General features: G+C 46.4%; 2 protein-coding genes across 2 annotated transcripts in view; one reads left to right on the top strand and one right to left on the bottom strand.

The window, feature by feature from the left end:
• The window catches only part of LYRM4 (LYR motif containing 4), a 264652-nt gene that overhangs the window by 173090 nt on the left and 63571 nt on the right, over nt 1-27991 (top strand). The gene's annotated exons all lie outside the window — the stretch shown is intronic.
• Nucleotides 7687-9364, bottom strand: PPP1R3G (protein phosphatase 1 regulatory subunit 3G). The gene has a single exon (XM_025891090.2). The coding sequence runs from the start codon at nt 9359-9361 to the stop codon at nt 8306-8308; it is 1056 nt and encodes a 351-aa protein (XP_025746875.2). The 5' UTR covers nt 9362-9364; the 3' UTR covers nt 7687-8305.

Below are 27991 nucleotides of genomic sequence, written 5' to 3'. Positions count from 1 at the left end.
GACAATGCTTTATACCCTTCTCAATGATAGGGATTTTTCTGAAGGTTTCATTTAATTTTCTTATTATTACTAGTACAACTTTTTTTTTTGGAAGTGGTTTAAAACTCCCAAGGAAGTGCAGAAATAGTACAGAGAATTCTCGTCTATCTTTTGCACAGCTTTCCCTGATAATAATATCTTCCATAATCATAGTACATTGTCAAAACCAGGAAGTCACTATTGGTACAATACTAATAACTCTGAGTTTTTCTTTTTTTTTTAGGATTTTATTTATTTATTTGTTTATTTATTTATCTGAGAGAGAGAGAGAGAGCACACAACCGGGCAGAGGGGCAGAGGGAAAAGCAGATTCCTCACTGAACAGGAAGCCCCATCCCAGGACCTGAGGCGAAGGCAGACACTTAACCGACTGAGCCACCCAGGCACCCCAAACTCAGAGTTTTCCAACCTCTGCAGTGAGGGTTTAGGCCAGACAATTATTGCGGGGGGTGGGGTCGCTGTGCCTTGTAGGATGTTCAGCAGCACCACAGCCAGCAGCATCCCCCGCCCCAGCTGTGACCACCAAAAATGTTCCCAGACTCGGTGATGGCTTCTAAAGTACCAAATTGCTTTACATTCTTTATTCAAAATACGACTTCGGGTTTGGCCTTTTTTAGACGTAACGCATATAGAAAAATAACCACAGCAAACAAAGTTTTGTTTTTTTTTGTAAATCCTCAGAATTTCAAAGACATTTTCAAACCACAAAAATAGAACTATCCTTTAAAAAAATCTTGGAGAAAGATGAAGGCTGCGTTTTGACTACATCTTCTCTGTTTAAATAAACACTAACAAAAATCACATTCACAGAAACCTGTTACTCATCCCAAACATCCCACTGGGCACATTTCTCAAGCAAATCTTAAAACAGAGACTGATGAGGTTATTTCCTCTCACATTATTAGAAAGAACTGTAAAAAAAAAAAAAATTCTATGGAATCACGTAACAATCTCCTGTCTGAAATAGTGGTCCATTCTTGCGGCTGCCGCCTGGCTAATAAGAAAACATTTGGCCCCATCTGGCTTCAGCTAAGGAGGGCAGACCCTGGCCAATCAAAGTTGATGGTTGTTTTTGCTCCAGCTCTGAGAACCACCCCCTGCCCCCAGACAGGGTTGGGAATCTCACCAACTTCCTTTGACAGGTCAGAGCCCTCCACAGGCAGTATCCCTAGAAAGCTCGGGGCCTCCGGACACACACCTAGTTAGGCTCTGTTGCATTTTAGGCTCTGGAGAAATGACTGGGGTGGGTCAGCGACATCCCAGTGGCAGTCGACCTTAACAACATCTGGCTCTGGGCTGACACACGAAAACCCAAGTCCAGCTTTACTCATGGAGGAAGCCTTTACACACCAATCTCTGCAATCACATAATGGGTCACGTACTACAGGCCTCTGCCATTGCCTCTTACGTATAAGCCTGCAGAGAATGTTGCCGAATCATTTTAGAAACCCTTGGCTGCCACATAATGATCTGGATAGCGAAGACTCCATTTGTAAGATCTTCTGAACCAGCTGGAGGTGGGAGAGTCAAAAGCCAAGATTCAAAAATCTATGCCTTCCACCTCGCAGTGGCCATCAGCTCACTTCTGCCCGAGCCAGAGCCTGCAGGGGCTGGGAGAGGATGAGCCGTGATCCAAGCCCAAGACCCAAGATGGGAGCCTCAACCCTTCGGCCTTCTCTCGGCTCTAGGCAGTGCTAGGTAGTGCCGGGCAGGACAGCCCCGAGCCACAGAACTCAATGCTTTTACAACCCTTTTTTTTTTTTTTAAAGATTTTATTCATGTGACAGAGAGAGAGGGAACACAAGCAGGAGGAGCGGAGGGAGAAGAGGGAGAAGCAGACTCCCCGCTGAGCAGGGAGCCCAGCACGGGGCTCGATCCCAGGACCCCGGGATCATGACCTGAGCTGAAGGCAGACGCTTAACCAACGGAGCCACCCAGGCGCCCCTTTTATAACCCATTCTGAAGCTGTTGTTTCCTCTGCCAGAAAACTAGTGCCTCCGGGCATGTTGCACCAATACATAAATTCATTTTTAATGACTTTATGGTAAATAGCAAAGTCCAAAATAACACAGGATCTAGGAACAGAAGCAACCTGTAGTTCAGATTTGGGGAAATGGGGGACAAAGGGGTTACTCACAAACCTTTCTAAAGAGGTACTCTTATTACTGTTATTTATTTATTTATTTTTGCAAGAGAACATGTTAGGTATTTCACTGTTAAGCACTTGTTTGCAACTTAACATCCATTTATTTCCACAATTATCCATTTAATATCAATATATGGATATCTCAGGGACCTTCAAACTCAATTTGATGTATAGACTTATGATCCTAAAACAATAGACCTCACTAATCTTGGGGTCTGCACTTAATTGTGATATGGGTGACACTTCGTCTTTGGGATTTCTGACCTCAAAAGCAACACGCCTGGGGCACCTGAGAGGCTCAGTTGACTAAGCGTCTGCCTTTGGCTCAGGTCATGATTTTGGGGTACTGAGATCGGGCCCTGCCTTGGAGGCTCAGCAACATGCCTGAAATCTGTGCCTAAAAACACAATTGCTCCTTAAGCAGACAGGAATATGCAAATGGAATGCTCTGGACTATTTCAAGTCTTTCTGAATATAAACTCACATTTCTTTTTAAATAATGTAAAATTAGGAAAAAAAACCTGACTCTCTCCAAGAACTCATAACCTGTTTCACTACACCAGAACAGCCTCCTGACAACAAGGATGTTTTGCCGAAAGATGTCGAGGAAGGAGCAGAAAGGACATGTCCTCTGGAGAGCACTGCAAGGTGTCCCCTCGAAAGACTATGAGTTCCCCGCGACCATAAACTCCTCGTCTGCTGGAGTGGATGCTTCCTCAGCATTACATGCGTGTAGCTATTTACAGAAAAGCCATCTGTAGGATGTGCTCATGAATTTTTCAACTTGGAGATTAAATGTTTCAAGCTTAGTTCTCAAAATCTACCTGTTTTCAATCTTTACTCAATTCAGATTTTCAGACAGACTTTCCCATTTCAGGATACATTAGGATGCTGTTGACTCTCCTCGGGAAATGACCTCAGGTAACCCGTTTCAAAGGACCTGAGCAATGCCAACAATAAGAATGGGATGAGTAGATACAATCATGGAGAAATTACACTGGTCTAATTTCTCTAAATGTCTGTAAGGGAGTCTAAAATACCTTTGCTTTACCAGAGGTGTTTGTAGATATGTAGATTTCCCATTTGAACCAGCTCTGAAACTCATGACTTAAACTCTTCTATTAGATTCACTAGCAAATCTCAGCAGCACATCTTAAAAGTAAGCCCTTGATCTTTGCCATCTCAAAAACCGATATTCAGCTGAAACGTGACTCTGTTCTCTCCTTGCCAAAATTTGTCCCCGAAGAGACGGCCAAGGTCAAAGAACTAGACTCCACAAAATGCAAATACAAAGTCTATCCAAAAGATTTAAAAAAAAAAAAAATGTAAATCCTAATGAGCCTCAAGTTATGTAGCACTCCAACAACTAGCCCTTGGAGGATTTGAGGACCATTTAGGGCTGCCTTCTGGTAGTCTCCCTGATTCGCTAAAGGGAGTCCAGAGAGGAACATGAAAACACAGCAGGTCACCTGATGGAATGTGTTTATTATGTAGTCAGGAAGAGAAACCTGGGTTGGCCTCTCCCAGCAGGTTTCAGGCTCTGCCTGCTTATCTACAGGATAGCCGGGACTGCTCGTCAGAGGGAAAGCCAGGGTCACTGGGCTGAACCAGGGCTGTCAGTTTCCACCCTGCTCCCAGCCCTTTGCCCCTGTGGCCACACCGAGCACATCCCCGATCTGAAGACCGTCCTAGGTCCTGGTTTCATGGGGATTGGCTGGGCAAAGGCTGGGCTGCAAACAGCTCACTGTTTGTCCGGGTTGCTTATTAAGTTCCCACACGTCATGGGGCTGTCTTTAACCTACAAACCTGTACTCCATTGCGTGAATCAAAAATACACATTCGATTCAGTTCCATGATGCCACAAAAAAAGGAAAGCATCCCATTTCCTCTCGAAGGCTGTTCCTTGCACTCCTGACAAAGCGCATGTGATGCAGATCACAATACTCCAAGTGGCTCCAAGCCACACGCTCCTAAGAAACACGACTGAGTCGGAGAATGGAAAAACTTGGCCTACTAAAATATGCACACCTGCTGTGCTAGAAAGCAGCAATATGGGGAACTCGTGAAATAACGTACGGAGTCCAACACGACAACTCCTCAAAATGAAATGAGCAGAAGGCTCTGCTTTGCTATGAGCTGACAGGTGAACAGGCTTCAGAACCATAATGTCACCAGGGAAGACCTCAGTCCGGGTCAGGGCAGAAGGAAGGACACAGCAGATGAGGCCATGGTCAGCTTGAAAGCCCTCTGAGCACCTGACCCAGGAGAAAGTTCCCCCGCCCCTGCAGCTAAGGTTCTCAGATGACAACTGCCCCACCCCCATGCGCTGCAGGAAACCTGCCCGGGAACAGAGGTGCCTCAGCGTCTCCCAGAGCTCAGTGGGCTCCCAGCCCCCAGCGCCCACTCCCTGGAGCAGGATCCTGGCCTCCCTAAGTGAAGTCTTCAAAAACCTGGGGATTGTAAGGGGGAAACTCTGTTCCGTACAGACTGTCATGTTTCCAGCCACTGTTTCTGAAACTCTTCAGATAAGGACACACACTTAATTCAGCATTCCCTGACCCAGTGACCCAGGGACTCACTTGCCCATAAAGAAGAAGCTGGAATCTCTCTGGTGGAGGTCAGCATCACTAAATGAGCTGAGCAGAAGTGAGTCTTGATCATTAGAGCTGGGCAAGGTATTTCAGCGATTACTTTTCAACCAGACTGACCCCTGCTTCCTCAAGTTGAGGTAAATATTCCCGCCAAAAAACAACAACTGAATTTGGGGATTTTGCTTTGGGGGATGAGCGTGTGAGTTTTCATTCCAGTCAGGAAATATGTTCTTAAATACTTCCTTAGTCTGGTCAGTATTGCCCCTTCTCTGAAACCGCCTTTTCAAAAACAAAACCTACTTAACTTCCCTAAGTTTCTTCACAACATGTTCGTTATCAGTCTAGGATGAAAAGATGGCACTTTATAAAATAAAATTGGCATTTAGAAGATTGCCCAGTACTTCGAAAGGCTATAACCACATTTACACAGACTGGGCTGTTCCAAATCTTTCACAAAATTCTGAACCTTAGAAAAGCTATTCTCCATGATTTGGGAGACAGCAAAGCTAGATTGATTTCCTTACCTAAAAGCCAGGTTTGACATTCGTTATATTATGAAATAAGTACTTCTAAAATTAGTTGCTTGAATTCCAAAATATACTTTTGAAAGTCAATAATGGTTTTATTTAAGAATAGAAAATTTGCTCTTCATACTTCTTTAGAACCCATTTCTTATTTTATTCCAGATTTGAAGGGTTACCATTTTAAAGAATGCCAGACAAGGGGATCTCTATTTTAATCTTGATATTGGGCTCCTAATTTCATCCTTGTGTAATTTTTAAAAATCCCAAACAATCCAAAATAACGCATAATTATCATAGGAACTGGCATTTCAAACTGGACTGTAGGCTATATATACATCAATACTTTTCTTTTTTTTTAAAGATTTTATTTATTTATTTCAGAGAGAGAATGAGAGATAGAGAGCACGAGAGGGAAGAGGGTCAGAAGGAGAGGCAGACTCCCCGCCGAGCAGGAAGCCCGATGCGGGACTCAATCCCGGGACTCCAGGATCATGACCTGAGCCGAAGGCAGCCGCTTAACCAACTGAGCCACCCAGGCGCCCTACATCAATACTTTTCAAATAAAACGTGTTCCTAAACACATAAGAAAAATACAAAAGATATTTATCTAAGTGTTATTACGCAATAATGCACTTTTTAAAAAGAAATAGTATACCAGATCCAAAAAGGGACATTGCTTATTTTTGTAACAGAAAAATGATGTAATTCTAATGATTGCTTATTTTTATTGTTATAAAGTTTTTTTTATAACTAGATGTGAATTAGGGTTATTATTTCATAGACGTGGCTATTTTTTAGTCTGCTTTACTCCAAGTATAAATTATAATTTATTAGCTTCTGATGGCTTTCCACTAATAATTATTTAAACATTTTTCCCAGGATCAATAAATTACCTCTGGCAAACACTGTTATAGTCAAAAGGGATGTCTCCAAACCAGAAGCTAAATTAAATATTGCTATGGCTTCTCATGTTGAAGCATGGAAGTATCTGGCAGGTTTTGCAGCTTGATGTCAATTCAGATGGATGCTATATTTCAGCTGTACTGATTTATTATTATTTCTTAGATGAAAGAGGACAAGTAGATTCCCCTGTGTAGTAATAATTGTACATTTGGTGTCTTAGTGTTTATTCTAACCAAGATTACTGAAAGTAACGTAAACAGTATTACCCCTAAATGAAAGAGGTTACTTTCAAGTGGCAAACCTTACTAAAAGTTTCGCTGCTTTATTAAGTGTAACTCTCAGGATATAGTGTTAAAAAATAGTTCTCTAGAACAGGAGTTGGCAAACTTTCTCTAAAGGACCAGATAGTAAATAGTTTAGCTTTTGCCATATGGTCTTTGTTGCATCTACTCAACTTTGCTCTTGTTGCAGGAAAGCAGTCAGAGATTATATGTAAATGAGTGTGCATGGCTTGCGTTCCAATAAAACTTTATTTCTGGACACTGGAATTTGAATTTCATACAATTCTAATGTGTCGCAAAACAGCATTCTTCTCTTGAGTTTGTCCAACTGTTTAAAAATGTAAGAATCATTCTCAGCTCTCAAGGCCTGTAAGAACAGATTTCAGGCTGAATTAGGCCCATGGGCTGTGGTATGCCTACCCTAGTTCCCATAAAGCTACAGTAGAAACCATCCTTCCTTAAAGATTACCATTGCAAAATGAACTGATTGTACTAGTCATGTGCCGGAAAATATAAAAACCGAAAGAAAGACAAATTACCAAAGGATAAGCAAGGTGTGGCTAAAAATCAGGCCCTCACCCAGGATGCTCACCTGTCCTGCTCATGCAAGGCCACTTCATCCTGGCATCCACGGCCATCAGCAGGTGAGTGAAGAAGGCCAGCCTGCAGAGCACCCATCTGGTTCTGAGCAGCACATACTTGCTGGGCATGCTTCATCCTCTGTCAGATCATCACTACCCACTGTGGCTCTGAGGGGGGACAGAAAGACACCTGTCCATCCCTCCTCCGCCCCATCACCCAGCCCCTGAGATTCAAGCTTCTCTGACTGCTAAAGACTCAGAGAAGTCTAGCGGTTAGGCTATTCTCTGCTCTGCCTACACAAAGGGGGTTGAGGATCAGCGACCCTGCAGCTTACAGCAAACCGACCAGACTACTCTGGTGTTTCAATTCACCAAGCACCTTATTTTGGCAGGGAACAGAAGCCTTCTACAAAATGTTTCAAAGAACATTTTTGCCCAGAATGGGAAATCTGGGCCTTTCCACCTCAGAGAGGGAAGACCGAAGAAAGGAAACTTGGAAATACTGTTGTTTAATTATTGTTAAAGGGCCAGCATGATCAGCTGAGGAAGAAGATCCCCCGACTATCAAGACCTCCCAAACTCGCCAGGAGCTGAAATGGAAAGTACAGCGTGAAAGGGTGTGCAAGTGGCCTTTATTTTTTTTAAAAGACGTGTGTACACAAAGGGCCAAGTAAATAACGTCCAGTCTGTGCAAACATCTCCCAGATCCCAGTTAAGAGAAAAGGACAGCCCAGCCAAGGCCCCACCCGGTTTTCACCGAGAAACGGGCCGCTGTGTGAAGGCTCCAGCGCACACCCACAGTCCGGCACCTTCTCTCCGCAGGATGTGGCGGGATGCCTGTCCTTTCCCTGAGACCCGAGGCGTCTGCAGCAAGCTGCAAAGGCTAAAACACGATGTCTACAGTTGAAAACAAATCCCAAGGTCTTACAGCTGTGCACAGGGGTTAGGGCCTTTTCCTTGAAGGCAGCTACGGCTCGGAGTCAAGAATTTTTTCGCATTCTGGCGCAGGGCGAGAATTCTAGAGGCAGCCTAGAGAGGCCTAAGCGAGGAGAAAACGGGCCGGGCAGGTTCGGTGCTTTCCCCGGGCTCACGATGCTTGCTCGAAGGATCCGTCCTGGTGGGAGTTTACAGCTGAACGGCTCCCTCCTTTCCTTCCCCGGTGGATGGTGCTCAGGAAGACGTCCCCGCAGGTCACCCGGCAGCTGTGAGGCGGCGCGGGGCCTGGGGCAGGGCCTCGGGCTCAGAGCGCGTCGGAAGGGCGCACGTAGCGCAGCGTGTAGTTGGCCCCCGCGTTGTTGTCCCAGTACTCGCCCTGCGCGCAGCGGTAGCAGACGGCGAAGTGGACCGCGGCGCCCGGCGCGTCCGCGTCTTCCCCCTCCTGGGGCTGCAGACTCGGCGGCAGGCACAGCGAGAAGTGGAAGCGCTCGGCGCCCGGCTCCCCCTCGGCGTCCCCGGGCCCCCCGGACGACGCCTCTGGCGGCTGTGGCTCCGCCGGCTCGGGCTGCAGCTCGGCCGCCACGTCCAGGAAGGAGCGCCACTCGGTGAAGGTGTAGCGCACCGCCACGGCTCTCGGCCCGGGGCAGCCCAGCACCCGGCCGGAGCCCGTCACCTCTGCGCCCGAGGGCACCGAGCACTGCACGCGCTCCAAGCACACGCGCTGCCGCCGCAGTCGCTCGGCGGCGGCGCTCGGCCCGGGAAGCTGGAAAAGAGGCCGAAGCCGGGGAGGTGGCGCGGAGAGGGGCGCGGCCGCTGCCGCCGCGGCCAAGAGGCCGGGAAGCTGCTCTAGGTCTTGGGCGCGCAGGGGGAAGCTGCGGAGGCGCGAGAGCACGGCGGGCGGCACCTGCGGCTCCTCGGCCTCGCTGAAGTGCTTCACGCTGGCCAGGCTCAGCCCCAGCGCGTCCGCGAACTGCACCCGCTTCTTGCACTTGGCGCAGCAGCCGCCGGAGCTGTGCGGCGCGCCCTCGGCCCGCTCGCCGCCCTCCGGGCCCAGCCCCAGGCCAAGCTGCTGTCGCTGCTGCAGCAACTTGGCCGCCTCCAAGATCGGGTCCGCGGGCAGGGAGAAGGAACGCGGGAGGCGGCGGCGGCACTCCCACGCCTCCTCCTGCTCAGGGGGAGCAGCCTTTTCCTCCGGCGGCAAGGGCTCAGCGTCGGGGCTTGGGGCCTCCGATGTGCCGCCGCCGTCCCCGCCACTCTCCATGCGGAGGACCCCCGGGGCGGGCAGCCCCTCGTTTGGCGGGGGCTCTCCAAAGAGGGCGGGTCCCTGCTTCTCCGAACTTAGCGTCCCCTGGGGCTCCATGACCCCGCCGGGTCCCGGATCGCGCCCCCCTACCCCCGGCTCAGGGCTCCCCTGGAGACTTAACACCTTGGGTCTTTGCAGGAGCGCTCAGAGCCCGCCCCGGACCCGAGAGGAGAAGGCAGTTCCACCGGGGAGCCTCGGGTTTTAGCGGCGGCGGCCCGGGACGGAGTGGGAGGAGGATGCGGGCGTGGGGCCGGCTCTGGGGATTGAACCTGCCCGAAGCCGGGGGGAGGGCCCGGGGCGGGGAGGCGCGGGCCGTGGGAACACCTGGAAGCGGGGCGGCGCGGGCCAGAGCGACTGGGCGGGCTTGCCGAAGGTGAGAGACGGCTTTTTGGAAGTCGGGGCCTCCCCCTTCCCGCCCGCCCACCCCGGCGGGGCCCGCTCTGTCCTGCCTCCGGAGCTCCTGGGGTGAACTGGCGCTCAGCTCTCGTGGACACGGGCGCGAACTGCCTTCTGCCCGTAAAGTCAGCCCCCAGGTCCTGGCGGGTCCGCCCTCCGGCGGGTCGCAGAGCGGTCTCCTCCCGGCTGTCGCATCGGCCCAGGAAGTCCGCGGGGCAGGCGCGCAATTAAGGAAGCTCGCCTGCGGGAGAGCCGGGAGGCGGCGGGCCGCGGAGTGCGAGCGCCGAGCGCCTCCTTCGCTTTCTCTTCTTTCCTTCCCAAACTTCAGGGCGCCCGGGCTCCAGTCCCGCTCTCCAGCCGGCCCCGGCCCGGCGCGTTCGCCTCGGCGCTCCGGCAGTGGCGGCGCCCAGGGGGCTGGGGCCAAGTCCGGGGCGGGGACGGTGCCGGGCGGCGCGGAGCGGACGCGGCCCCGCGCCGACCGCTGCCGGAGGCCATTAGCGCGGGGCTCGGGAGCACGTCCCCACTCCTCTTCCCCCCCCCCCGCCCCCGCCCGATCCCGCCCGCCGCGCTCGGGGCCTGAGGACTGGGGGCCACGCGGGACAGACGCCGCGCCGCTCACTCCGCCGCTCCCCGCCGCCGCGAGGGGCCCTGGCGCGCGCTGGGGCTGCTTTGCTAGGCGGCCGACCTGCGGCTCTGCGGACGGAGCGCGGGGCCCTGGGCGCCCGGGGGACTTTCGATAGTGGGTTTTTGTGGTTGATTTTGTCTGGTTTTGATGATCTCATGATCTCCTTTTTCAGGCCGACTTTGCCTCGGCCAGAGTTAGTGGTTCTCAAACATGAGCGCGCGTCAGTGTCACCTGGAGGGGTTGTGAAACCGGTCCTGGGCCCCATGCTGGTTCGGTATTTCTAACAAGGGCGTACTGATGCTGGGCTCTAGGGTCTGTATTTTGGGAACTACGTATAAACCTGTGTGGACGTGTGGAGTTACTTGTGTAAAAAGCTAGGGATTCTAGCTTTTTTAGACATAGATCCAGTATTTAAGCATACATCCAGTATTTCAGGAAAGAAAAAAAAAAAAAAGAAAGTAAGAAAAGAAAAGCCAAATTACCCAGTAAGGTCATTTAGGCATTGTAACTAAAATACCTTATGGTCTGGCAGAATTTAAAGGGGAATTAAAAGGGGCCAGTGCCTTAGGCATTCCGGTGAGGGGGCAAGCAGAAGGTGCTGAGTAGAGTCATATTAATAGCTCATATTCATGGAGCACCCAGCCATCAACAGTGCTGGTTTGAACTGACTCCTCTTGCATGATCTTATTCTCAGACCGTTTCTACTCTACAAATGGGACATAAAGGCGTAGAAAGATTGTTCACTACCCAGGCCTCACAACTAGGTCTGGTGGATTTGGACCTAGGTGATTAAGAGGGAAGATTTCTCCCATTGGCAGGAAGCCTGGGCTGGGGATGGTGTTCAGGAGGTAAGGGCTCTGCTATCCTCTTGCTGGGATGGTGGGTCCTACTGTACCCAATATAGAATACTAGAATTACATGTCAACTTGGGAGCTTACAAGAAGAACCAGATACTTCTGGTGTTCCTTCTGGAACAACTCCAAGATTTGCGGACAAAGACATTATTTTTACATTTAGGTAAACATTTATATATCAGGGAGTTAAACACAAATTTTGCAAACTATTTGGAAGATAAAATAAGATTTCAAAGAGATTTTGAGGTTGTGCGGATCCTCTCAGGGCATGTGCCCACTGCAGGACTGGGACTGGAGAAGGTGAGAAACCGACGGAGTGGGACTGAAGGAGGCATCATTCTCAGGGTTGTGCAGGGCCCTGGGTCCAGCCCTGTTACTTACTCTTCTCTTTGGTGAAAATGTTAGAGGACTCCACCCTCATGGAGCTCTCGATATATTGGAGGAGACCGGCATTAACCAAAAATCCACGTAAGCAAATACAGACTCAGCCATTCTAGCAGATGCTATGAAGGATGCAACCTGGCCAGGGAGACCTCCAGGAGGAAGGTGAGTGGGCCTACAAAGAACAACTCAACCCATTCAAGGCCCCACATGGGAAGGAGTATGGGTCACAGGGAGAGACTGAAAGAAGCCTGTGTAGCCCAAGGGCCGGGGGCTGAGGATGCAGGGGTAGGAAGGGGCCAGCCACTCAGGCCTTAAGCAATGAGAAACCATTGGAGTATTTTGTTTTTTGTTTTGTTTTGTTTAAAATTTTATTTATTTATATGACAGACAGAGACACAGCGAGAGAGGGAACACAAGCAGGGGGAATGAAGCCCGATGTGGGGCTCCATCCCAGGACCCTGGGATCATGACCTGAGCCGAAGGCAGACGCTTAAGGACTGAGCCACCCAGGTGCCCCGCCCCCCATTGGAGTATTTTGAATCCTACGTGTGACTAACCAGATTTAAGGTTTGAAAGCTCCTTCTGGAAGCAGGATGAAGAGCAGATTGTGGGGGATAGAGGCAATGTGGGTGAATCTGTTAGGAAACTATCACTGTCTTTCAGGTGAAAGGTGATCACACCTAGGTCAAGAGTAGTGGCGATGGTGGTGGGGTGGACATATCTGAGAGCTCTTTAGGAGTGAAACCAGCATGACGTGCTTATGGGCCATAGAGGGGAAGGGGGGGGGGAGGGCTGGAGGTGCCTTGAGGATTTGGACATGAGCGGTTCCTAGAGGCAGTCACACTCCCTGGGGGGCAGGGACCATCAAGAAGAAGAATGGAGGGAGGGCAAGATCATGAATCCCATTTTGGGCATTTTGAGCTTAGTAGACTCTCTGTTCTTTCTGACACCAATTCTCTGACACCATCTGGGTATCCAGCTATTGAAGTCTGATTGTAACTACCTGGAGGTAGTATCGGATCTTGCAGGGCAAAGGGCTCATTCCTGTGAGAGAGCCCCCTTTCGGATGCCAGCCGTACATGGGGTGCCCAGGCCACCACACTTGGGGCCAGCCAAGTACACGTTTGGGGGTTCCCACAATCCCCCCTTTCAGGTTCGGTAACCCACCGGAATGGTTCACAGAACTCAGGTCAAGGGAATAAGAACGTGCTATCGCAAATATGCCACTTTGTCATAAAGATTATTTTGAGAAAGCAATTAAAGACAGCCAGCTCAAGGTCTTTGTCCTCCCACTTTCTGCCTAAAAGCAGGGCCTGATTTTCCCTTTGCAAAAGTAACATAATAACTATCCACTTCTAAGTGTGTTTCCCTCTCTTAATCGCCAGAAATGACCCTGGAGATGATGCTGACTTTAGTCTGCATAAACTTACTAAACCTTATAACCTACATAAACCTGACTAAATGACGTTTATCTTCCATTCGTTTCCCCCTTGTATTTACCTTCCCACTATTACTGCCCCTAGAAGCCCAAGCACCTTTTCCTCTGTCACTTTTCCACAATTTATCACCCTTTGCTAAGGTGGGATATAAGCTCCTTGGCCTAACAGCTTTTAGGGGTTTTCGCTTCTCTCTAGTGAAGTGCCCATGTGCGTATGAGATAAACCTTTTTTACTCCTAATCTGTCTTTGTCAGTTTAACTTTGCAGCTCTGTTACCCTTCTCTCTGGTGAAAATGTTAGAGGACTCCACCCTCATAGAGCCCTCGATACACTGGAGACCAACATTAACCAAAAAGCATACATCCAGTATTTCAGGGGAAAAAAAAAAAAAGTAAGAAAAGGAAAGCCAAATTACCCAGTAAGGTCATTTAACTGAATCTAAGAGGATAGAGGAAAAGTGTTTCCTCCCAAACACAGGAAAACACTTTACTTGCATTTACCAGTTTATCCAGCTGTATAAAGGATAAAACTCAGGAACAATGAAATGAAAAAGATGTGAGGAGAGGAGTTCCGAGCTTCCAAGCCCTCTGCAGCTACGCCACCCTCCCAGCACGTCAATGTGTTCACCAACCAGGAAGCTCTCTGAAGCTCATTGTTCAAGAGCTTTCATAGAGCTCAGTCTGCAGCTCTCTCCTCCTCCCTGGGCTACCCTGAGGCCATCTGGGGACCCTACCCTAAATCATCTCACTAACATAAATAGGTGTGATTGAAAGGGGCTCATAACTTAAGGCACTCCCATCACTCAGGACATTTCCGGCGCTGTAGGCCTTCCGTGCCAGGACTGGGGACAAAGGCTAAGTTAAGTACATATTTTTATTACACCACAGGAGGATATACAGGTCTAGAGCTGAGAAAAGGGCAAGGGCCCAGGACTGAGCTCTTAGCAACCCAGGCGTTGAAAGGCCGGGAGGGAAAGGATGAGCCTGCAGAGGGATAGAGAATGAGCAGGGCTGGAGGAATGAGGAGAGTTCTGGTCCTCAGAAGCCACGGGACGACTTCAGAAGCAGGAGAGGTAAGCATTCCACTTGGGGCTCACAGTGGCTTTGGGGTCCTCTTCTGTGTCTCCTGAAAGAGGTGGACCCAGTGGGTGGCCTCTGGCCCCAGACTCCCTTTCCCCTCAGCTTCCACCCAGGACAGGGTCTTCCCTACATGGGGATCTGGATGCCTGAAGTCAGTCATTAAATGATGCAGCATGCAAAATACCTTCAAAATGTCATCCACCCCATCGAAATGTATTTAGTCCAACTTCAAACATCATGTGCCTCAGCTGCTAAAATGTTTACTCCAGGCATTCAGAGGCTCCTAGCTTTACCATCATTTCTGGTTACCTACTGCTGCATAGCAAACCACCCCCAGACGTAATTGCTTATTAAAATAACCACAGCATTTATTTTCTGCATGAATCTGCCAGGTGGGCGGGGCTCCGGTTGTGGCCGCTTGAAGGCTGGGGCTGGGATCCTGTGATGCTTGGGCTGGAAGATCGGACCGCCGGGCTATCCACTGGCAGTCCTCAGGCATCTCTGTGTGATCTCAAGCACAGTGGCTTCAGGGCTGGTCTGGTAACCTGTTTGCTTAGAGAGAGAGAGAGAGACGGAGATGCTGCGTGACTTTATGGTCTAGTCTCAGAAGGCTCCTGGTGTCTCTTCTGCTACACTGTCTTCCTCAGAAGTGAGTCACGAATGCCAACATGTTCGAAGAGACAGGAATTAGATTCCCTTTGATGGAAGCGTGTCCAAGAAATTGCAGGTGTGTCTTAAAACCATCAAACTATCATAGAGGAGGACAAATTAGAAAGGACTCAAGAATTTAGCTAGCTTAAAACTCTCATTTTTCGGATGAGCAAGCTGACACTCAAAGAGGGAGGGTGGTTCAAACTTTTCACTCAAGGCAAGAATTGAGCTGGAATAAGAACAGTCTTTTGATTCGTAGTCTTTGAGACCATGCCTCAGAATCGCATCTTTTTTTTCTTAGATAACACCATTCCTTGATTACCATTGGTTTTCTTTTTTGATGGTTAGACAGTTGGATAAATAAGCTGATATTATTTACTTAACATGAAACTATGAAGGCGATCAGAACATACCACCCCAAAATATGCTACCTTGTCATTGTCTTGGTCTGTTTGGGATGGTATAATGAAAAAAACGTAAGATTGGATGGCTTATGAGCAGTGAACTACTTCCCACAGTTCCAGAGGCTAGGAAGTCCAAGATCAAGGCAGATTTGGTGTCTGGTGAGAGCCTGCTTCCCAGACAGCTGTCTTTTCACGATGTGAAAAGGGGCCAAGGGGGCTTTCTTGAGTCCCTTTCATAAGGGCGCTAATCCCATTCCTAAGGGCCCCACCTTCATGGTCCAATGATCCCCCAAGCCCCCACCTCCTAATACCTTCACACTGCAGTTTAGATTTCAACATATGAACTTTGAGGGGACACAAGCATGCAGACCATAGCAGGTACATTGATTATTTTGAAGTGAGGACAACTGAGAGACAGCAGATACAGGAAGGGCTCTCTGCCCTCCTCCTTTCTACCTAAAAGCAGGGCATCGTTTCCTGCACCAGGAAAAGGAAAATATTCTTATCATCTGAGACAGAGTTGACACCAAGATGAATCTGGACAAACAAACCTACTAAACTAACTCTTAGCTTCCATTAGCTTCCCCCGTGTATTTCTGGGTCACTTTCCCAGTTTATTACCCTTAGCCCAGACCCCTTTTTCCTCTGTCTTGCCACGTCCCCCCATTCCCCCTCCCCCCACTGATTATCATTCTTTGTTAAAGTGGTACATAAGCTCTCAGACCTGTTGCTTCCAGTCTTCATTTCTTACATGTGAAGGCCTCCACGTACACACAAAACTGCTAACGTGAAATAAACTTTTTATGCTTTTCTTTTGTAAATTTGTCTTTTGTCAGTTTAATTCTTAGGCCCAAACACAGAATCTAAGCGGATAGAGACACCATATATAATATGTTAAAGTATTTCAAAAATACTAACTTTTTAAAGTATTTTAAAAGAGCAGAAGCATTTTAGAAACATTTCCCCTAACTCTTCTTTAGCTTTTTTGAAGGAGATTGGGTTGATTAAGGTAAAGTCACAGTAATTTTTTAGCCATGGAACTTCATAGAAAAATGCAGTCATGGAAACTTAAATGCAGCCATGGAAACTTCATAGAAAAATGCCTTCTAGCTTGAGAGGATCAAATTTTGTAGTGCCTTAGGCTACTTTTGTCAGCACAACTGAAATATGGCGATGGAATGAACCCGTAATAAATTTGAAAAAAACATTACCCTGCTCACCTGGTTCATTTTTCTTTCTATGTGGGCCTTTTAACAAAGAGAGTCAAGGAACTCTAAGAGGTCTTAGTATACAACTGACTTGCTTCAAAAGTGGAGAAAATAAAGCCAAGCGAGATCCTAATGATTTGCTTAACCAAAGCCATTCAGCCACCCAGAAGACTGAGGGCTGGAATGATCTCTAATACAGCTAGTCCTTGCTCATCACTGTGTGTTAAAAACTCCTAGCGTCATGTATCCTCACACTGCTCACGGGGATGGTTACCGTTACACCAAGTATGGAGTCATGGGGACCTACAAAGTTTTAATGAATCACTCTAGTTATCTAGAGTGGAATCTGCCAAGCCAGGATTTGGACTACCATGGGCATGGCACAGGCCCCTGTCTGAACCCCACTGCAGCCCTCTCTGGGATCCCGCTGGAGACAAGTCATGTTGCTTTTGGCTCAAACAAATAAACAAAAAAACAAAAATCACCAAGTCAGAAGGGGCCTTCCCACATTCCTACAACCAAGGGATGAGGAATTAACAAGAAAATTAAGGATGGATTTTTCTATTTTTATTCTTAATTTCTTTGGTTTCTGTCCTTCAATGAGTTTTATTCATGTTTTCTGATCATCGAGATTTTAACATGGTTTGCATAATATGTTCTAAGTGTAATTTGTGAGTTTCCTAGAGCTGACTAGCCTAATACCCAACCAATTTTTTTTCTGAAATTAATGGTCATTTAAATATTACATTTTTAAGATTTTATTTTTATTTATCTGAGAGAGAGAGAGCAAATGAAAGGGCACAAGTTGGGGGGAGAAGCAGACTCCCCGCTGAGCAGGGAGCCCAACTTGGGGCTCGATCCCAGGACCTTGGGAGCATGACCTGTCCTGGGATCATGACCTGAGCTGAAGGCAGATGCTTTACTGACTGAGCCATCCAGGCTTCCCTAAACATTACATTTTAAAGAGCCCATTAGAATTAAGTTGACTTCCTACTATTAACACTTCAAGTTTCATTTAACTTTTTATTCTCATATCAATGTTCTGTCACGTTTAAGTCATTTTACTTATATTTAGTGACTTTTCTCACTTGACTTTGGATGACTGTAAATACCAGTCTGATCACAAGCATAAACAAATATGTAAAAACTTAAAGTTCTTGGCATATGTGACACAACTCTGAGTAAACCTACGAAACTAGGAATGCAAGACTGATACCAATCTACTACTTTTGCATGGCTCCACAGAGCCTCTGTCAGCTTCTAGAAGGAGGCCCTTCATTTGCCCTCTCAACCTTTTTGTCCAGAGCCTGCCTGCTTTCCCCCACTCTGTGTGTGAGGCAGAACTGAAAGTTTTGGAAACAACTGGGTTTGACATCTTTCTTTGAAGGGAGGAGGGATGGAACCCACATGTCTTGCCTTCTCACTACATGACAGAGATTTGGTCTCCTAATAGGGTCCATGACAGCCTGTGAGGGAGTGTAGTGGGCATGTGGCTGGCGAGCTCCACACACACCCCTCTTCCTCCTTTCTAGCAGAAATCCCACACACGTCTTTCCCCTACTCCCCTCCACAGTAGCATTTGTCTGATCTCAGAGGAACCCCCATCCTGACCATGACTGGTTCAGAAATGAGCAAGTGATCCCGGGCAGTAAGTTGTGAGGAGGAAGTCTGAAAGGAAGCTTCCAAGGGATGTTTCCTTTTTCCTAAGAGAGAGCAAGAAATGATGCCATCTCACTTAATCCCCTGGGCCTACAATAGTCATAACTACCTCGCTACAGTCAGAGGTGAGGTGCTGAGCATGGGAAATGGAAAGTTGACATGAGCTGCTAGGTTGATGCTTCTCAACGGGAAGGCTATTGGCTTTGTGAGTAGGGCAAGTCTTTGCTGTGACCATCTGTAGCAAACATTTTAAGATCTTTAACATCCACGAGCCCTACCCTCAAAATGCACTGGCAGCCTCAGGAATGTGACATCCATAAAATCCATACTCTTCTTTCCAAACCTCCCTCCCCCATTGAGAATCATGATACTCTGTCTTTGGACCTTCTATCATACAGCCTTTTGATTTAAACCAATTTAACTGAGCTTTCTGCCGGTTGCAGCCCAGGGTCTCCTAACAGGAAGGAATTATTATAGTAATTTTGAAAGAATAAATGAGCCTCAAAGAGGTCAATGAATGTGCCCAAGGATATCAACAAGCAGGTGGCAGAGCCAGCATTTGACTCTAGATCTAACTTCAAAGCTTGGCTACTTCCTCCCTATTTGCTTTCTCTCCAGGCACATAGAAGTTACTCTGAACCTTACTATTCTGTTTTCTCTTTCCCATCAGTTTCCTCCAAAAGAACAAATGTTGTTAGTTTGTTCAGTGGAAAAATATGAACAAACAAAAACAAACAAGCAAAAAAAAAAATGAAGGACAGAAGTTTTATGAGGAAAAATTAATATATGCACAACACATATCTGTTTGTTTATGCATGGTGTATTTCTGGAAAAATCCTGTTATAGGGGTTGCCTCTAGGGAGTAGAGCTGAGAGACTGGGGCTATGAGGTAGGAGGAAAACTTACTTTCATTGTAGATCCTTTCTACTGTTTGAATCCTTTGTCTTGCGCAAGTATCTTTTCATTTTATTAAATAGCAAAAATTTTAAAGCACTTGTAGATAAATTTTATATTACATGTATTTTGCCATATCTTCAAAATATTTTTAAAAAGCATTCATAGGATTCAATATTTAAAAACTGAACTTGGGGTGCCTGTGTGGCTCAGTCAGTTAAGCATCTGCCTTCGGCTCAGGTCATGATCCTGGAGTCCTAGGATCGAGTCCCACTTCAGGCTCCCTGCTCAGTGGGGAGTCAGCTTCTCTCTTGCCCTCTGCCGCTCCCCCTGCTTGTGCTCTCTCTCTCTGACAAATAAATAAATAAAATCTATAAAAATTGGGTTCATTATAGCACTTGACTCTTCCCTCTCACTGGCTACCTTTGGCTGCTTGGTCTTATTCCTCTGCCCATTCTTCCTTTTGTTATAATGAGGCCATCTTTTCCTTTTCCATATCACTGTTACTCACCTAGCATGACCGCCACCAGTCCTTTGGCACAGCCCTGATGGAGGAATCTTACCTGACCTTTGCTTTGACACCATCCGTACACATCTCCCAAGTATGGTCCAAACTCCTTACCTGGAAATAATCTGACTCCAACCACTTTTCCATCCCCTCTTCTCTATTCACCTGAAGAAGTTATTTTCTGCAAAATTCTTCTAGGAGCCCCCTGGGCTGATGTGAGCTGAGACAACAGAGCCCTAGGCCCTCTGCTCCAAATCTAGCTGAGAAACTGTACTTTTACCTGTGTTACATATTGGGATTCCCCACCATATTGTTTGAGCAAAGAACTCCACAGTAAAACAATGTCATCATCATCACCATCATCATCAACATCATCACAACCATCATCACCATCATCATCACCATCATCATCACCATCACTATCATCACCATCATCATCACCATCATTATTACTATGACCATCATCACCATCACCATCATCATCACCATCACACCATCACCATGACCATCATCACCATCATCATCACGATCACCATCACCATCACCCTTACCATCACCGTGATCATCACCATGATCAACATCACAATCATCATCACCATTATCATTAACATCATATTTTAAGAGCTCTAGAGAAAACTTTTCTACAACTTCTTCCCTTAAAAGTGCTTTTGCTCTTCTCATTGCCTGGAATATCCTGCCCCTACCTCCACTTTTTGACCTGGTCTTTAAGGCAATTTCCAAATTTTACCTCCTTTATGACATTTTTTTGGATCAACCTAGTCAGTAATGGTGACTTTTGCTCTGAGACAGATTTACACTGAAACTCCTGAAGCTTAAGTGTTCTTTGACCCCTTCTGATGTATTCACAGTCATGCTTTTGTAAAATTTGCAGGAGTACAGTGTTTTAACCACAATTAGTTAAGACCACTTGTGTGAGGTGGTTTTGGAGTGTCCTGCATCACTTTGGGATCCAGATGAGAGACAAATGAGTTGGGGACACATCTTCTTTCAATTTAATGGAGTATGTTTAGGTGGTGCACAATGACCTGCATTTGTCTATCTAAGGTATTATTAGATGTCTAGTGTCAGAATGGCTTCTAGCATGTTACTGTGGCCCACTCTGTCTACTCGGCCGGTGGTGTGACAGGAAGGTACAAGACCAGCATCAACAACACCACATGAAAGTGTCCTGTGGTGCTGTGATGGACGGCTCCCATGTAGTTCCCAGGGATCTTCCCTCCTGATGTTTAGGCTACAGGGAGAAGAAGAAAACTTTTCTTCTAAACTAGGTTCTGGGGCACCTTGGGTGGCTCAGTCTGTTAAGCAGCTGCCTTCAGTTTCAGGTCATGATCCTGGGGTCCGGGGATGGAGCCTTGAGTCCGGGCTCCCTGCTCGGCGGGGAGTCTGCTTCTCTCTTTCCCCTTGCCCCTCCCCACTGCTTGTGCCCTCTCTCTGTCTCCCAAATAAATAAATAAAAAGTCTTTAAACTCCTAGGTCCCAGGGACCCTGAAAATTAAGCTGACAAAAGACAGATTAACAGGAGAAAAGAAAACAGTTTATTTACATGTGCAGCACTCATTCACAGGGGAGACCCTCAGTGATAAGTAACTCAGACGGGTGGTTAGTGGTTAGAACTTGGGCTTAAACATCATCTTAACAAAGAACAATAAATTTGTAGAGAAGTGCAAGACAAAGGAAAAGGGATAAATCCTTTTGGAGGTGGCAAACCTGAGAAGGCAAATGTGTAGGGAAAACTAACAGAAGATAGTTTTGTTTTAGTAAGTTTCCTCCAGTGCTGCCTGAGCTGATGTGAATCAAGAGTCTTTAAGAGCTGTCCTCTTTCAGGTAAAGCGAGGAAAACATTTTACAAATGGAAATTTATGTTGTGCTTCTAGCCAGATAAGGGGAGGGCAGAGAGCTTTTTTCTTTGTCTACTGTTTCTTAATGTTCTTTAGCTCAAAATAATCCTCATGCCAAAGTGGGCATATTTTGGGATGGCATATTCCAATGCCCTCCATTTTGTGTAATCTCTTTTCCTTGAGTGTGGGTAGAGCCCAAGGCTTCCTTCCTACTGAATAGTGATAGATGTCACTCCCATGTTAGGTCTTCTGTTGACACTCTCTGGCTCTCTCCGTCTTAACTGACATTCTGAAGAAGCCAGATGCCATGTTGTGAGATGTTCTGAAGGAAGAGGCTCATGTGGAAAGGAAGATTTTTCTTTTATGGTAATTATGTGAAATAGAATTTATTAGCTTCCTGCACTTGTAAGCACAAACCTATAATACATCTTTTAGAGCTGCTATGTGAAAGAAACTTGATGGGGGTTTTCCAAAATTTTCCCTATCTGCCACCCTATAATGAAGGATAATTTGAAGAAAAGCAAGCAGGGACAAGATGCCCCTGTCCTAAGAGGAAACCATCCTTACAAGGATTTTATACCACCCTGGAAGGAGCCCTCCACCCTTTCCCATGTGATAGGTGGATGACAAAAGCCTGGTTGGATGACAGGCTCATGGAGGGTTAGTCAGATTAAAACAGCCCACCAACAAGCCCATAAAAAACCCTAGATTTAAAAACTCTGGTGGTAACCCTCTCGGGTCCCCTCCCTCTTGGGGAGCTTTGTACTATCACTTTGCTATCGCTCGATAAACTTTGCTCTGTTGCCCACCACTCTGTCTGGTCTACCTCTTTATTCTTCGAAGCAGTATGACCAAGAACCATGGGCACTAAAGGAAAAATCCTGTAACACCCTAATTATATGTTTCAGCCCCATGTAACCCGGATCTGTCCCCCCACCTTTTTACTGGTTCTGTCTTTATTGAACATTTTGATGTTTTGTTTTTCATGAATTTCTTGCATGATTTTTATTTTTGAAATATTGAGTTAAAATATTATTTTTCTTGATTGCTGAGTTTTTTTGGTGCCACCTTAACTTTTGTGCCCAAAACAAGTGCCTATCTCACCTCACCTTGAGTCCTGACCCTGCTTGTTGGAGGTGGTTGGAAAGTCACACAAGATACATTTCTTTCCTCAGCGGCACTTCCTGACTCCTTAGGTTAAGGTTAAATTTAATATGGTTTTGAAAAAAATCTTCAATATATATTTTATATAGCATATTTTTATATATTATATATGTATATGTATATACATGGATATTGAAAAAATTTTTTCTCAAAACCGTATTAAATTAAACCTTCACCATAAATATATTGCCATATATCTGCATACACAGAGTATCATTGAAAAGTTATCCAAGGGGCACCTGGGTGCCTCAGTTGATTAAGCGTCTGCCTTCAGCCTAGGTCATGATCTCAAGGTCCTGGGATCGAGTCCCTCATCGGGCTCCCTGCTCAACAGGGAGTCTGCTTCTTCCTCGGCCTGCCGCTCCCCCCTGCTTGTGTGCTCTCTCTCACTCATTCACCCTCTCTCTCAAATAAATAAGTAAAAATCTTAAAAAAAAGTTATCCAAAAAACCAGTAATAGAGCATGCTACAGAGGGAAATTTGCCTTAGAAAATGTGTCTTTCAATTTTTTTTTTTTTTTTTTTTTGAGAGAGAGAGCATGAGTAGGGGAGGGGCAGAGGGAGAGAATCCCAAGCAGGCTCCACACCCAGCTCCGAGCAAAATGCAGGGCTCCATCTCACAACCCTGAAACCAGGACCTTAGCCAAAATCCAAAATCAGACACTTAACCTACTAAGCCACCCAGGTGCCCTGTGTTTTTCAATTTTTAAGGCAAAATTTCCCAAGATAAATGTATTGTTTTCCTTAATACAGAAAGCAATACTTATTCACTAGGGAAAAATTAGAAAATAGAGAAAAAGTAGGAAAAAGAAAGTATGAACATTCATAATTTCATCCAGCAATAATCCTGTTAGTATCTTAGCATTTATCTTTTTCTATCTGCCCCCATTCCACTCCCTCAGACCCAGAGTTTATTGCCTGCTTCTCTGGTATACTTCTTACCATTTACCACCTTGGTTGGGTCTGACTTGTTTCCAAATCTTTTCTCCAATGAGCACATCTCTGCTTGGAGAACAGGGATTGTGTGTAGTCGGTCTTTGTAATTTTCCCGGAGTGTGAGATAGGAGGCTTGGTCTGCATAAGGACCCGGGAGACCATTTCTGCAAATTATGTGATCTCCCTGAGCCGTTCCCTCACCTGTAAAATGGAATAATGTTAGTGCCTACTTAAAGAAGATAATCCATGCAAATTGCTTTTAATTATTGTTTTCTAATATGACCTATTATTAGCATAGTGCATTCATTCACTCAGCACACATTTATTGCATGCCGATTATGTGCCAGACATTCTTCTAGGTGCCAGGGACACAGTGGTCAACAAAACAGTCACAAAACCCTGCCTTTAGGGAGCTCCCATCCTACTGTCTGGCTGGGAGTGGAGACCATATACAAAATATACAGCATATCCGATAATGACAGGTGTTATGGGAGACAAAGTTTTACACATAGGTGCTCATTATATGTGTTTATTGAGTCATTTACTATTCCCTAGCCTACTCTCCCGCACTTTCTCTCTGTCCCAAATCCTGCTTTCCCATGGGATTAAATAATGCACGCGGGGCTTAACCTTTCCAGACCTGCAGCGTATCGTGGGCATACGACTGATGAGGGCTGCAGTGTGGAAAAACCAGGCCAGAAGTCATGCAACATTTGTACCTATGCCATCCGGAGACACCAATACGTGTTTTTACGTGGGTTTTCTTCCATATGAGCACACGGTTGTACTCTGCAGTTTGCACTCAGTTGTGATCAATAGTTGCTGCTCTGTGAAAGTCAGGACAGTAAACAGCAACTCTGGCACTGTGCGGGGTGGGGGTTGAGAGGTGCTGGCTTGGAGCGTGTTTGACCCCTTGTGTTACCAAGCAGAGGCTCCTGTCCTGTTTCAAAACCCCCTAGAGCCGGAACTTGAACCTCACAAAATGGGTGGGCTAATAGACGACACTATTGTAAGGCAAACATCTCTTTGTAAATAAGCAAAGGCCAAATCTATGAGCCCAAGCCTAAAATAAATCAGAGTGGGAGGAACTGATTTTTTTTTTAAGGGAAAAAATAAAACTTAGAGCATATCCAACACTGAGATAAATGTAGGGTGTTCTTGTTAGAAGATTTTAAATATGTGGAAGTTAATTTATTACTACAATATGCCTATATCCAAGCATTAACTAGTGTTCACGCAAATTTTAAATCTTCATATTGTGTATTCATATTTAGTAATTTTATTATTCCATTATTATGATGGTGAAAATTCCACCACACAAATTGCTACAAACTGGCATTGGATTTGGTTTTTTAAAGGATGGTTTATTTATTTATTTATTTTTAAAGATTTTATTTATTTATTTGAGAGAGAGAGCACTGGGGTGGGGGGACAGAGGGAGAAGCAGGTTCCATGCTGAGCAGGGAGCCCGATATGGGGCTCCCTCCCAGGACCCTGGCATCATGACCTGAGCCGAAGGCAGACGCTTAACCCACTGAGCCACCCAGGCGCCCTGCGGATTTAATACTGCTTATTTTATATGGGTAAAGCCTAAATTGATTAAAATCTGTAATTTTTCTTTTTGTCAAATATAAAGTTTCCCACAAGAGTCACAAAACAAATCCATGAATTGCCCAATGATCCTCGCCTCCTGGTATTTAACGTCCCACCCCCTCCATTGCCCGTCCCCCACCTGCGGAACTGTGTAACCAGCAGGAGCCTGTGGAGGTGACTGTGCACGCCTTCCCAGCTGGGTTACAAAAGCCACTGAGGATTCCCCTTGCTGTCCTTTAGGAAAGCATTAGGAAAGTCAGCCACCATGTGGTGAGAGCACTCAAGCAGCCCCGTGAACAGCCAACATCCATCTGCCAGTCCTCTGGGCAAGCAAGCCTCCTTGGAAGCTGATCTAAGCCTTCAGACCGCTGTAGCCTTGGCTCATATCTTCAGTGCAACCACAAGAGAAACTGAGTCAGAACCACCCAACTAAACCACTCCCAAATTCCTAGCACTCAAAATCTGTAAAACATGTTTATTCTTTTATGCTCCTAAATTGGAGGTAATTTTGTTACACAACAATAGATAGTTAATGTAGTCTAGGTACATAAGTGTCTATAAAAGCATAAGAAATGTCTAGAAAGATGCATATGGCAATGTGTTAAACGTGGAGGAGGGGGCACCTGGGTGGCTCAGTCCTTAAGTGTCTGCCTTCGGCTCAGGTCATGGTCCCGGGGTCCTGGGATCGAGCCCTGCATTGGGCTCCCTGCTGAGCAGGGAGTCTGCTTCTCCCTCCCCCTCTGCCTTCTGCTTCCCCTGATTGTACACTCTCTTTGTCCCTCTGTCAAAAAGAAATAAAATCTAGGGGTGCCTGGGTGGCTCAGTCGTTAAGCGTCTGCCTTCGGCTCAGGTCATGATCCCAGGGTCCTGGGATCAAGCCCTGCATCGGGCTCCCTGTTCAGCCGGATGCCTGCTTCTCCCTCTCCCACTCCCCCTGCTTGTGTTCCCTCTCTTGCTGTGTCTCTCTCTGTCAAATAAATAACTAAAATCTTAAAAAAAATTAAACATGGAGGAGGTACAGTAATAACAAGGAAATTAATGTTTATCTGTATTGCTTTAATGTTTTCTTCAGATGAATATATGTAAGTTTCAATTATATAATTAGAAATAAATTTAAAGGCAAAACTTTAAAGCAATCAAGATGTCCTTTATAAGTGAATGGAAAACTGTGATATATCTATACAATGCAATGGAATATTATTCAGGAATTTTAAAAAATGAGCTATCAAGCCACAAAAGGAATGAAGGAAACTTAAATGCTAGATGAAAGAAGCCAATTTGAAAAGGCTACATACTGTATGATTCTGCCTATATGACATTATGGGAAGAGGCAAAACTATGGAAAGAGATCACTGATTGCCACTGATTGTCAGGTTATTCCCAGAATAAGGCGCACACAGAGGATTTTTAGGGCGGTGAAACTATTCTGTACGATACTATAAGAGCAGCGACATGTCATTATGCATCTGTCCAACCCCATACAATGTACAACAACAAGAGCAAACCTTAATACCAACTATGGCCTTGAAATAATAATAGTGGCCTAATACTGTCTTCCCAATTATCACCAATGTGCCACACTCAGGCATGATGTTAATAATATGGGAAACAGTGGGGTGAGGGACTATATGGGAATATTATATGGGAACTAACTATGCTTTCCACTCAGTAGATCTATAAACCTAAAACTGATCTAAAAAATAAAGTCTCGGGGTGTCTGGGTGGCCCAGTTGGTTAGGCGTCTGCCTTGGCTCGGGTCATGATCTCAGGGTCCTGGGATGGAGCCCGCATCCACCTCCCTGCTCAGCTCGGCGGGGAGCCTGCTTCTGCCCCGCCCCCCCTCCTGCTCTGTCTCTTGCTCTCTCTCAAATAAGTAAATAAAATCTTTTTGAAAAATAAAGTCTATTAATTATTTAAAAAATACAGTAAATTTTAAAAGATGAATAAAGACAAATATACAAATATGGATATCACATCTAATTTGCCAGAGAACCAGTCAGGGCCAGCTGGAATATCAACTTCTGTGAGCAAGGTGGAAAGAATGATTCATCTGTCACCCTTATTTCTATCAATGTTTTTTTTCTTCTCTCCAGCCAGCAGACAGAAGTTCAAAAATTTTGACTTTGGAATGGAGACTATTCCAAAACCCGGGTCCCTTATAGGTATATATTGTTAAAACATGCCCCCCAAAGCTAACAGCCAATTGAGAATGGACTCCTGTAATGTTCCAGGAGATTCTGGGCCAGGGAGGGTCCACCAGATCTGAAAGAATGTGGCTATAAGCCTCACTGCAGAGCTTCAGACCACTAGGCAGGCAGCTCCCACTGGACCACTGCCTCCGCTGAGCAGGTCACATTCCTTTTCTGGGAGGCAAAGTGTGGCCAGCCAGTTCCTGGGAAGCAGATGACAGTTCCTGGGTCAGGTTACCAACGTGCTGATGTGAACAGAGATGAAGAGGATTGTTCAGGGTCTGGGGAAAGGATACCAGGGGATGAGTTGCCTAGAGAAGCTGAGCAATCATTAAAAGGAGTGATCTAGCCTCGGGAGATGGCCCCCCCATCCCGGTCCACAGTGGTACCCAACGTGAGATCTGGCATGGTAACAGCACACGGTCGGGAGTATTCTTGCTCATTCACCGAATAGATAGCACAGTGCTGGTGCTGGGGTGCAGAGGTGAGCCAGCCCAAAGTCCTGGGATTGTTGGGGATTCTATTCTAGAGGGGCTCAGATCACGTTCACACGAGTGTGAATGATGATACTCATTAAAAACAAAGTAAGGGGGAGGGGTAAAGAAGATAGGATGAGCGGAAGGTGCCGTGATGGGTAAGGGGGTCAGGGAAGGCATGGGCACTGGAAACGGAAGTTTGGTGAATGTGGCTGCAGGGAGGGACCTGGCTCTCCCCGGGGGGTACAGTGGACCCATAAAGCCCAGCCTCAGCCAGACGTACTGCTGCATCATGGGACCAAGGCTTTGGTAGATGAAACAGGCCTCCCTGCCTTCTTAGATTACACCATTGTAAAAACAGTCTAAGCGTG

This window comes from Callorhinus ursinus, unplaced genomic scaffold (assembly GCF_003265705.2).
Source record: "Callorhinus ursinus isolate GAN/ISIS: 27379988/994484 unplaced genomic scaffold, GSC_fseal_2.0 scaffold26, whole genome shotgun sequence".
Lineage (NCBI taxonomy): Eukaryota > Metazoa > Chordata > Mammalia > Carnivora > Otariidae > Callorhinus > Callorhinus ursinus.
The sequence above is the reverse complement of the archived record's forward strand: the minus strand, read 5'-3'. Positions and strand labels throughout refer to the sequence as shown.